Genomic DNA, 12,224 nt, shown 5'->3' with positions numbered 1-12,224 from the left:
AGGTGTGTGTGTGGTGGAGGTGTGTGGTGGTGGAGGTGTGTGTGGTGGAGGTGTTTGTGGTGGAGGTGTGTGTGGTGGAGGTGTTTGTGGTGGAGGTGTGTGTGGTGGAGGTGTGTGTGTGTGGTGGAGGTTTGTGTGGTGGAGGTGTGTGTGGTGGAGGTGTGTGTGGTGGAGGTGTGTGTGGTGGAGGTTTGTGTGGTGGAGGTGTGTGTGTGTGTGGTGGAGGTGTGTGTGGTGGAGGTGTGTGTGTGGTGGAGGTGTGTGTGGTGGAGGTGTGTGTGGTGGAGGTGTGTGTGTGTGTGGTGGAGGTGTGTGTGGTGGAGGTGTGTGTGGTGGAGGTGTGTGTGGTGGAGGTGTGTGTACAGCTGCTCTTCTCTGTGGGACCTTGTTGGTCAGAGCACTCGTCCTGTGGAGCAGAGGGACAGACACAGGCCAGTCTGTCCTGTCCCCTGCAGTCGTGTCCAGGCTGCCAGGGCCCGGTCCCAAGAGCGGCCCGTCCCCGGAGCGGCCCGTCCCCGGAGCGGCCCGTCCCCGGAGCGGCCCGTCCCCGGAGCGGCCCGTCCCGGGAGCGGCCCGTCCCGGGAGCGGCCCGTCCCGGGAGCGGCCCGTCCCGGGAGCGGCTTGTCCCTGGAGCGGCTCGTCCCACAGGCTCATGTTCTGCTCCTCGTGAGGTTCTTCAGTTTGGCCTCGTTCTGTTTCATTTATAACATGGAGTCTGCTCTAAACTCATCTCTTCTTCACTTGACGTGTTGCTCTGGGCCCAGAGGCTCTGGGGCCTCGTCCTGACTCTGTGAGGAATAATCTGCCCCCTACTGCCCCCTGCTGCCCCCCGGGGCCCACAGTCGAACTGCCACTGCTCCAGTCCCAGGACAAAAGCACCTTCACTGGACTCTGTGTTGTCTTGTCTGTTCTCACGTGTGCACAGTCCGTGTTCTGTGTGTTCTCTTGTATGTTCTCACGTGTGCACAGTCCGTGTTCTCTGTGTTCTCTTGTATGTTCTCACGTGTGCACAGTCCGTGTTCTCTGTGTTCTCTTGTATGTTCTCACGTGTGCACAGTCCGTGTTCTCTGTATTCTCTTGTATGTTCTGGTGACTCAGTTCTGCTGATAATAGTTGAGTTTGATTTTCATGGAGCATTGTCTCTGCTGCAGGGACTGAACCAACACCAAACGCCTCCTAGTTTGTCTCTGAAAACTTTATGAATTTGATGAGGACAGATAAATATTCCATCTGCTGTGTGTGTCTGTGTGCGTGTGCCTGTGTCTGTGTGTGTATCTGTGTGTGTGTGTCTGTGTGTGTCTGTGTGTGAGCGTCTGACAGTCTCCCAGAGCCTAAGCCAGTGTTATCCCTCCAGCCGTACCAATCAATAGAATATCTGGAGCTGGCGGCACACTTTGTTCCCCAGCTTGAGTCTGCAGCTGCCAACAGGGTGACCAGCTTTACACACAGACTTTACACACTACACACTACACACACAGGCTTTACACACTACACACACACTTTACACACTACACACAGACACACTACACACAGGCTTTACACACACTTTGTTCCCCAGCTTGAGTCTGCAGCTGCCAACAGGGTGACCAGCTTTACACACAGACTTTACACACTATACACTTTACACACTACACACAGGCTTTACACACACTTTGTTCCCCAGCTTGAGTCTGCAGCTGCCAACAGGGTGACCAGCTTTACACACAGACTCTACACACTACACACACAGGCTTTACACACTACACACACACTTTACACACTACACACAGACACACTACACACAGACTTTACACACACTTTGTTCCCCAGCTTGAGTCTGCAGCTGCCAACAGGGTGACCAGCTTTACACACAGACTTTACACACTACACACAGACTTCACACACTACACACAGACTTTACACACTAAACACAGACTTTACACACTACACACACAGACTTTACACACTACACACAGACTTTACACACTACACACAGACACACTACATACACACTTTACACACTACACGCACACTTTACACACTACACGCAGACTTTACACACTACACGCAGGCTTTACACACTACATGCAGACTTTACACACTAAACACAGACTTTACACACTACACACAGACTTCACACACTACACACAGACTTTACACACTACACACAGACTTTACACACTACACGCAGACTTTACACACTACACACAGACACACTACACACAGACACACTACACACAGACTTTACACACTACACACAGACTTCACACACTACACACAGACTTTACACACTACACACAGACACACTACATACAGACTTTACACACTACACGCAGACTTTACACACTACATGCAGACTTTACACACTACACAGCACACACAGAGGCACATTACACACTACACACACAGAGGGAATTTACACACTACACAGGACACAGACTTTACACACTAAACAGCACACACACAGACTTTACACACTACGCACACACTTTACACACTACACACACAGATTTTACACACTACACAGCACACTGAGTTTACACAATACAGAGCACACACAGAGGGACTTACACACACAGAGGGACTTTACACACTACACACATACACACAGAGTTTACACATTATTAGTCTGTTACATCTCCAAAGCTCAAAACGCTCTGTTCCACCTTGTGATGTCATGAAGTGGTAGTTTTCAGCTCCTTTTACCTTTAGTTCAGTTGTAGATCAGCACGTCCATATCAGCTGAAATGATCCAGATGATTCTAGAAATGAAGGTGTGTGAAGTTTAAAAACACAGCGGAGCACTTCCTGTATCACCACACGATGACATCACAAGGTGGAACAGAGTGTTTTGAGCTTAATAATGGATTACTCAAAGACGTGTGAATGAAAAAAAAAATGACATTAAAACAGATCAGAGAGTAGAGTAATATGGGCCGTTTAAGGTAACACGGGCCGTTTAAGGTAACACGGGCCCTTTAATCACTTCTTTTAACGGCCCGTGTGCAGTTCGGTTTATTTCTTCTCTTCCGAGCGTCTGTTTTAAATCCGTTTCTTCGCTCGTGTGTGCGTCTGTCATCTGTCCCATAGTTTTTCATCGCCACGTACGGCTCCAGTCGCCGCGTACAGTATATTTTTAAACCGCTTTGCTGCTACTTTCCCCCGTCCTCGGTCAAAAATCTGTTTGCGTGTCTATATTAATGCGTGTGAGCGTGCGGTCGTGTCCACGCAGCCTGCTCCAGTATTTACATGGATGTTATTCTTATTTGCGAGATGTGAGCATATGCCGCGCTGGCCCGTCTCCAGATCGGCCCGTCACTCACACACGCCCCGGTACAGTGCGCACTCATTACTGTCTAACATGTTAATAAGATTATTATGTTAATAGGGGCCTCCGCGGCTCCTGAGGCGGCTCCTCTCCCCGTTTTCGACGCTCTTCCCGTTTTAGCCGATGAAAGACGAGGAAGGAAACGAGGGATCACAGCTCGGAGAAGTTGACACGGGAGCCGGGCGCTGGGTTCCGGGGGCCCGTTTAAACGCTTTGAAACGACGAGAGAGTTGTTCCTTCGCCTGGTCGTGGCAAACGCACACACGCTCCCGCCGCACGACCCTGACCCACACGGGGAAGGTGCGCTCACGTCCGCTCACGTCTGCTCCTGCCAGCCGCGAGCTCGGGTACAGTTGGCAGAGAAGTCCAGGAGTCGTCTGAAGACCTGCCACTGCGTGATGTTCGCCGCTGTCTACGGTCTCGATGCAGAAAGTTAGAAATGAAAACGTGATAAGTCAGACACAGCATGGAGGTTTGTGAGGCGGGTTTTGAGGAGGTTCTAGAGGAGGTTCTAGAAGAGGTTTTTGAGGAGGTTTTTGAAGAGGTCTTTGAGGTTTGTGAGGAGGGTTTTAAGGAGGTTTTTGAGGAAGTTTTAGAGGTTTGTGAGGCGTTTTTTGAGTAGGTTTTTGAGGTTTTAGAAGAGGTCTTAGGTTTTTGAGGAGGTTTTTGATGAGATTTTTGAGGCTTGGAGGAGGGTTTTAAGGAGGTTTTTGAGATTTTTGAGGAGGTTTTCGAGGAGGTTTCTGAAGTTTGTGAGGTGTTTTTTGAGTAGGTTTTAGAGGAGTTTTTTAAGGAGGTTTTAGAGGAGGTTTTTGAAGAGGTGTTTCAGGTTTGTGATACGTTTTAAGAGTAGGTTTCTGAGGAGGTTTTTAAGGTTTCTGAGAAGGTTTTTAAGGAAGTTTTTGAGGTTTGTGAGGCAGTTTTTGAGGAGGTTTTTGATGAGATTTTTGAGGCTTTGAGGAGGGTTTTAAGGAGGTTTTTGAGATTTTTGAGGAGGTTTCTGAAGTTTGTGAAGCGTTTTTAGAGTAGGTTTCTGAGGAGGTTTTTGAGGTTTCTGAGGAGGCATTAGAAGAGGTTTTTGAGGAGGTTTTAGAGGATTCTGAAGTTTGTGAGGCATTTTTTTTTGAGTAGGTTTTTGAAGAGGTCTTTGAGGTTTGTGAGGCGGTTTTTGAGGAAGTTTTAGAGGTTTTTGAGGAGGTTTTTGAGGAGGTTTTTGACGAGATTTTTGAGACTTTGAGGAGAGTTTTTCGAGATTTTTGAGGAGGTTTTTGAGGTAACAGTATTATAACATGGTTTAAAGCTCACATCTCACAAAAGTTGGTACAGAATCTCATTTTTTTCTTTTTCTTTCTAACTGTATATGTTTTTATCCTGTTTAACGCTGAATAAACACAAGACTTAGTGCACAAAAAACATATTTAACATCATAATAACAGCTTTATTATTATAATTATTCTAGTGCAACATTTTCTTTTAGATTCTTCTTAATTCCAAAGGTTAAACTCTCTCCACTCTCAGTCTGAAACATTTAAACACGTCTGAGTCTGATTTTGTTGATAAATTGAGTCCTCACTTTGTTCTGTCGTATAAACGGTAAAAGAGCCGGTGTTTTGTACGGCTCTTTGACACGAACGGATCCAAAAGATTCGGATCCCATAAAAGAGCCGAGACTCCAATCACCAGCTCCAACCCAATAAAATTAGTGCTGAATAAAGACACAGTAAAAAGGAACGACCTCGTAAAAAACTGTAGTAAAACTGTGTGTGTCTCTGTGTCTGTAGGGGTGTGTGTGTATGTATGTAGGGGTGTGTACATGTGTTTGTGTGCATGTGCCTGTGTGTGTAGGTGTGTTTGTGTGCGTGTGTCTGTGTTCTTATGTGTGTATATATGTGTGTGTATGTGTGTTTGTGTGACTGTGTCTGCGTGTGTGTACGTGTTTTTATATGTGTGCCTGTGTGTGCCGGGGTGTGTCTGTGTGTGTGTCTGTGTGTGTACATGTGTGTGTTCTTGTGTGCGTTTCAGGTTCTAGAGAATAATGATTACAGCCGTGTGGTGGACTGGTGGGGTCTGTGTGTGTGTTTGTTCTTATGTATGTGTGTATGTTCTTATGTGTGTGTGTGTGTATGTTCTTATGTATGTGTGTATGTTCTTATATGTGTGTGTGTATGTTCTTATGTATGTGTGTGTATGTTCTTATATGTGTGTGTGTATGTTCTTATGTATGTGTGTGTATGTTCTTATGTGTGTGTGTTCTTATGTTCTTATGTATGTGTGTGTATGTTCTTATGTATGTGTGTGTATGTTCTTATGTGTGTATGTTCTTATGTATGTGTGTGTTCTTATGTGTGAGTGTGTGTTCTTATGTGTGTGTATGTGTTGTGTGCGTTTCAGGTATTCGAGGATAACGATTACGGCCGCGTGGTGGACTGATGGGATCTGTGTGTACGTTCTTATGTGTGTGTGTGTTCTTATGTGTGTGTGTGTTCTTATGTGTGTGTGTGTTCTTGTGTGTGTTTCAGGTCCTGGAGGATAACGATTACGGCCGTGCGGTGGACTGGTGGGGTCTGGGCGTGGTCACGTACGAGATGATGTGCGGACGTCTGCCGTTTTATAACCAGGACCACGAGAAGCTGTTCGAGCTCATCCTGATGGAGGACATCAAGTTCCCCCGGACGCTCTCCGCCGACGCCAAGTCTCTGCTGTCGGGGCTGCTCATCAAAGACCCCAACAAGAGGTCAGCGCCGTTAACATGTGTGTGTGTAACGTGTGTGTGTAACGTGTTCTGACACATGGGCCAATCACAGGGCTGCGTTCTGATTTAAATAATAGAGTAAAAAACACAACACACATTTATATTTTATCACTGATCTGAAGGAAACATCTCACCTTCTTCACCACGAGAGCCGCGTTTTATGTTTCTCTCACTGATTCTGTGCAGTTTGAGCTAAATATGCGAACAAATACTGTCACGTACTCCTTTGATTTGAGAAAAGTAACTGTAATCTGAATATAGTTACTCAAAATTTGTATTCTGTGTGTGTGTGTGTGTGTATATATGTATAGATGTGTTAGTTTGAATGTATTTGTGTTTAACAGTTGTATTTTGTTCCTGTGCTCGCTGGTTTGGGGGATTGTAAAACATTAAAATGCAGTAAAAATATTAATAACGAAAAAAGTATTCTGAGTACATGTATTTAGTTACTTCCCAAACTCTGCTGGTGGATCGTAACTTTTATTTTTTACTCTTACGTACATTTTCAAACAGGCACTTTACGACTTTTATGCAAGTATATTCACATGATACTTTTACTTGAGTATTTTTTTTGCTCCGGTATCTGTACTTTTACTTAAGTAACACAATGAAGTACTTCTCCACTTCTGATGTAACTGTTGTCGTCGTTCAGACTCGGAGGAGGACCCGACGACGCGAAAGAAATAATGAGACACAATTTCTTCACTGGAATCGACTGGCAGGACGTCTATGATAAAAAGGTAAAAAAAAACACAACAGAGCATCAGCAGCACTGACCCCTGACCCCATCTGACCCCATCTGACCTCACCTGACCTCACCTGACCCCACCTGACTCCGCCTTTGCACCGATCTTTACTCAAACAACAGGATCAAATCGTAAACTCTAGTCATTCCAGTTCACCGAAGTAGCAACTATTGATACTCTGCGGTGACGTCACACTGTGGGGGGGTTCTCCATGCATGTCTACGGCAGAATGTTTAGCAGTTACCATGGAGACACAGCGGCACACATTAGCAAACACGTCCTCGAAAAAGTTTTTAAAATCGTCTGAAAACTCAAGATCAACTCAAAAAAACACAAAATGGAATTAAACGCCGCACTTTGAGGAGCCTGCGATCAATCCGAGCTCATGGTCCTGTGATTAGCTGAAAAACTGTTGGCTAATGCTAATGCTAATGCTAATGCTAGCTTGTGACTATAATGTTATTCGTGTGAGACTTGTTTAACAGCACAAATCACCCGTTGTAGTTCAAATAAATCAGTTCTTTCTGGTCAGATTAAAGTCCGATTTGAGTAACGGAGCTTCAGACAGAGCGGCGCCTACAGTTAGCGCCACCCCCCCAGTGAGCGGCGGTGACATCAGCCGTAACGTGTCCGTAGTCAGACGTTGAGCGGGGCCTTTGCTGAGGTGATTTACCGTAAACTGTCTCCTGTAGAGTTCAGGTTCTGCTCCTCGACACAGATTGCGCTCGTGTCACATGTAAACAGGAAGTGCACGCAGGGAATTGTGGGAGCGTAACAGAAGCCCCTCCAGCCCCGGGGCATTGTGGGAGCGTAACAGAAGTGGTACGTCCTCGGGCGGGTCGCGTCTCGACACCTCTGATCGCTGCACAGGTGTCTTCAGCTCCACCTCGCTCCGTCTTTGTGTCTGAACATCTGCAGCTCCTCACACTTTCAACTTCTCCATCTCAACTTTTACAAATAATTGGAAGCAGAAACGTGCGGCTCAGTCGGTAGAGCGTTTTTTTTGCACACTGATCTGAAGGTCGCTGGTTCAAATCCTGCTCACGACACACTTTTCCCTGTAAATTTTGTGTTTATTTTCAGGATTATTCTCACTGAAGCATCAAAACTACGAACGACACAAAGAGAAATAAACTTAAAAGACTGAGGCTCCAAACCTGTTTTAGATTTAAGATTTTTAAAAACAGCTTCAAACCCTTTGCTTCGAATCCTTGTTTGCACTTTTGGCATCTCTCGACCCTCAGGAAACTTTATCAGGAAGTTCACAGACAGAAGGACAAGAGTTTGAGCTCCACAAAACAAAAGGACGAGACTCTGAGGGATTTGAACACTTCACCACATAAACCTTGTATTTTACTTCATATACTCGATAACTTCTGCGTATAAGACGACAGCGGATACGTTTGGGCTCAGAGGGAACTACATAGACCATGATCCTTTGCGTCTGTGTCTTCTGTGTACTCTGGTTCATGAATGTGACTGTGTCTCAATTTGACGGCTGCGCACTTTGAAGTATCGTTCGAAGTACCCGGCTGATGAAGGGTACTCCTCCGTGACGCCGCCGTCGTGCCGAAACGCGTAAAGGTGAACAATGGACACTGAAGTAATTACAGTTTTACTTTTAATTCTTTGTTATTTAATATAAGAGTCGAGGCGTCGTCGTCACAGCCGTTTATTTCTGTTTAGTTTGAATAAAGTGAGGAATTAATCTTTCCCTTTGAATCAAAACACAAATATAACGTGTCGTCCAGGTCTGATCCAAAGCGAAAGACGAAGTTTAAATCCGTCAACTGGACTGGATATTTTCATGAAATTAGTAGAGAATAAGAATCATTACGGTTTAACCTCAGATGTCGACAGAATCAGTTCATACTCAAGATGTTACAGACGAGGCCCCTGAACCGGAGAGCAGCCCGTGCAGCTCAGACGGCTCCACCTTAGAACCCGCCGCCAGAGTTTTCAGTGAATGGATTTTAACTTTGTCTTTTGCTATACGCCAGGCATGTCCAAACTGTGGCCCGGGGGCTAAATGCGGCCCTCAGACCATTTTGTCTCGGCCCTCAAGCTTCCAGGTGATCGGCCCTTTTTACCTTTAACTGTACTTTTGACTGTACATTTCTGAAAATCTACTTTAACAACCTCAAATCAAATATTTAACGTGTCGCATTAATGATGTAAACATAAATAAAGGTCTAGTGCTTCAGTCTAACTCAGATTTGAAGTTTTCACTGGTCACATATAATAATACACACAAATACAACGTCTGAGGTGATTTTTTTTTTCCAGTTGTAGCTCGTATTACATAACTTTAAGAAAATATACCGTGTTTCTCTTGTAGAAGAAGTCACGCGCGGTGCATGATGGGATGTAGCAGTGCGTGGCCGATCTCCATGGAAACGTAGGGCACATTTTTGGCCGCACTCGTGCCCTTCGATGTAACCGTCGAACTGAGACGCGGCCTGTGTGTGTGTGAACGTGCGAGTCGTTCTTTGACGTGTTGAGCCTTGAAGGTGGAAACGCGCTGTGTAAAAATGTGTTTTATTTGAGTGTCCACATCGCTCAGGGGCTAAACACGATTTTTTTTTTTTTGTGCGTTTTATTTTTTTGTGGCAGCTGGTCCCTCCCTTTAAGCCTCAGGTGACGTCAGAGACAGACACCAGATACTTCGACGAGGAGTTCACGGCTCAGACCATAACCATAACGCCGCCGGAGAAATGTGAGTCACCCGCCGCCGCCGTCCTCCACCACGCACAGGGAAGTACTCGAGTAAAAGTACAAGTATCACACGGAAAAATGTTTAAAAATGTACTTAAAAAGTAAAAAGTCAAAGTATTTCACACATATTTTAATAGTTATATGGATTAAAACTGGTCAACTGCTGTCAAATGTAGTGAAGTAAAAGTAAAAAGTACCCACTGCAAAATGTACTTGTACTTTATTACTTGTACTTTCACCACTGGGAGCAGAACACAGATTTGTAGACACCGCAGGTCGTTCGTTTACCTCTACGCGCTTCTATCAGCTGAATTAATTGCGTCGCATTTAGACGTGTTGTCGTGTTTGTTCTCGTGTCGGCGAATCAGCCCTTGGGCCTCATCACGGGCTTTTGAAAAAATCCAGATACGAGCTTTATCAAATGCTTCCCACTGAATTATGCATGAGAAGAACCCGGTGTGTGTGTGTGTGTGTGTGTGGGGGTGTGTGGGGGTGTGTGTGTGTGTGTGTGCGCTCTTTCAGCAGTGAGGTTCTGCTTGTTTTGTAGGTCGCACATCAGCTCGTTAGCGGGAAATTGGCGCATAAAAGATAGAGTTGCTAATTGAATCATTTATGTGTAAATCAACAGCCGAGTGAAACGCAGCGGAGCAAACGCTTTTGTTTTTTTGTGTGTTTTTGTTAATCAAGGACATTTCTGGACTAATATTTTGATATGATTTCAGTTGATGAGGACGGTATGGACTGTTTGGACAATGAGAGACGGCCGCACTTCCCGCAGTTCTCCTACTCGGCCAGCGGGCGGGAGTAGAGCGGCCCGAACGAGGCGACGTCGCGTGGGGTCGCCGCGGGGACTCTTGCCCGACCGGATGGATTTGGTCTTTTATGGTTCTCATCATCACTTCCTCCTCTCATTTTCACATTTCCATGACGAGATACTAAACACGGTCAAAAACTCCAAACTCCAACTTCGTCCGGCGACCTCTGGGGGGCACTAGAGCGAGTCAGCGTCGGCGCTAACCTGTTGCGATTTGAGCCGCTCCTGCAGTTAACCAAACACACGAGTTAAATGTTGTCGTTTCTATTTCTTTTTACCGTAGAACTAGAGTTTGTTCAACCCAAACTGCCATAAGTGGTTGTATCTCAGGCTTTTTTGCAAGTCGTGACTCAATCCTTGCAAAGACGTAATTTCGGATTGAACACGGAAGCGGCGGAAATAGTGTAAATCACACCACCTCATACTGTAGACACAAGCAGGATTCGACTCAGGTGTAGCTCTGTGCAATCCATTCTTATCGTTGCTGCTACTACAACTACTACAACTACTACAGGTACTACCACAACGTCTCCTCCGCCGTCTACTACTACTACTTCTACTTCTTCTTCTTCTTCTTCTCCCACTGCAACTAGTGAAACCCCCGGTGCTACGCTACACAGGCTACGGATCATAACACGACCGCTAAGCTAACACGGTACAAATCTATGTTATGACTATTTGTACGGCTTTGTACGTCTAAGGAGCGCGCCTCAAATCACAACACGGCTAACGCTGACGCCGCGCCCGAGCCCGTTACGCGCAGAAAGGCCCGTCGACAGAAATTTGGGGGCCCCCGGGTCAACGAAACTCACACGGGGCCCCCCTCCTGCTAACGTAAATGAACAGCCCCCTGCCCACAATGCAACGCAGTTTCTCAGAGGTGAAAATAAGAGGAAAAAGGTTTGTTTTTGCGATTCTGGGTTGGTTCTCTGAGGTTTTTTTTGTTTTGTTTTGTTCAAAAGTCCCAACTCCCCCTCCTGCAAAAAAAAAAAGGGACAAAAGGTACTTCGTGTCCATGTTGGAAAAGCTTTACTGTGACATATTGGTTACCGTGACTCCAAGAACGAAATGTTTCTAATGTGATCGCTTACACGTACTCGAACACGCGAGGGGTTTATATCCAAGGGTTTTTTGAGAATCTGTTGAAGTATGCATCAACAACTTATGAGTTTACATCGATCACAGCAATTGCTACTATATATATATATATGTTCTATTTATTGTTCCTTGGTTTTATATTTAACTTTTTCTATTGTATTATGATTCTATAAAAAAGAGAACTTTGTTATTTCTTAGGGCTGAGTGAAAAAGGCCTCAAGAAACAAAATGGCTGACGAATGTAGAGGGAAAGCGGATCGCCTTCCTGTTCCATGTGTTTGTTTTGTTTTTTGTGTTTTGTGACCAAATTGTGACAACGGGAGGCGACAGGACGCACTCAACACGATGTAAATGTCTTTATTTAGAGTCAGACTGGGGTGACCAAATGTTCGGAATTCAAAACTGGGACGTATCCGAGTTTGGACGGTTGGTATAACTCAAACTGTGAAAACTTTGTCCGTTCTCGAGGGGACGTGACTCATTTTCAAGCACGATTTTTATTTTAGCCATAGACTGTGTAAATAAGTGGGCTAAATGAGTGTAATGTCAAATAAAACTCATCGAGGCTAGCAGTTATTGCGGTTAGCAACGCTGTAGGAGCAACCTCGGGGAAAGAAGGCGCCCGATTTGTCTGTTATTAATGTTTATATCTTGATTTTCTGACAAAATAGCGAAATAAAAACACCAGGATCATGTAGAGGGTTAATACGAACATTTAAGACCAGAATGACGATGTAAAGTGAATTGGAGCCTGAGTCGATGGAGCTGGAAGCGCGCACATGATCACTTCCT

General features: G+C 45.4%; 1 protein-coding gene across 2 annotated transcripts in view; it reads left to right on the top strand.

The window, feature by feature from the left end:
* The window catches only part of akt3a (v-akt murine thymoma viral oncogene homolog 3a), a 92,305-nt gene extending 80,081 nt beyond the window's left edge, over positions 1-12,224 (top strand). Inside the window, exons 11-14 of one of the 2 annotated variants that reach the window (XM_033979378.2) lie at positions 5,827-6,041; positions 6,712-6,799; positions 9,419-9,521; positions 10,243-12,224. In XM_033979378.2, coding sequence (XP_033835269.1) covers positions 5,827-6,041; positions 6,712-6,799; positions 9,419-9,521; positions 10,243-10,328 — 492 coding nt within the window. In that variant the 3' untranslated portion in view covers positions 10,329-12,224. The remainder of the gene's footprint in view (positions 1-5,826; positions 6,042-6,711; positions 6,800-9,418; positions 9,522-10,242) is intronic. The other variant, XM_055227098.1, reaches the window with a different exon arrangement.

This window comes from Periophthalmus magnuspinnatus, chromosome 15 (assembly GCF_009829125.3).
Source record: "Periophthalmus magnuspinnatus isolate fPerMag1 chromosome 15, fPerMag1.2.pri, whole genome shotgun sequence".
NCBI lineage: Eukaryota > Metazoa > Chordata > Actinopteri > Gobiiformes > Gobiidae > Periophthalmus > Periophthalmus magnuspinnatus.
This window is presented reverse-complemented; position numbering and strand designations above follow the sequence as displayed.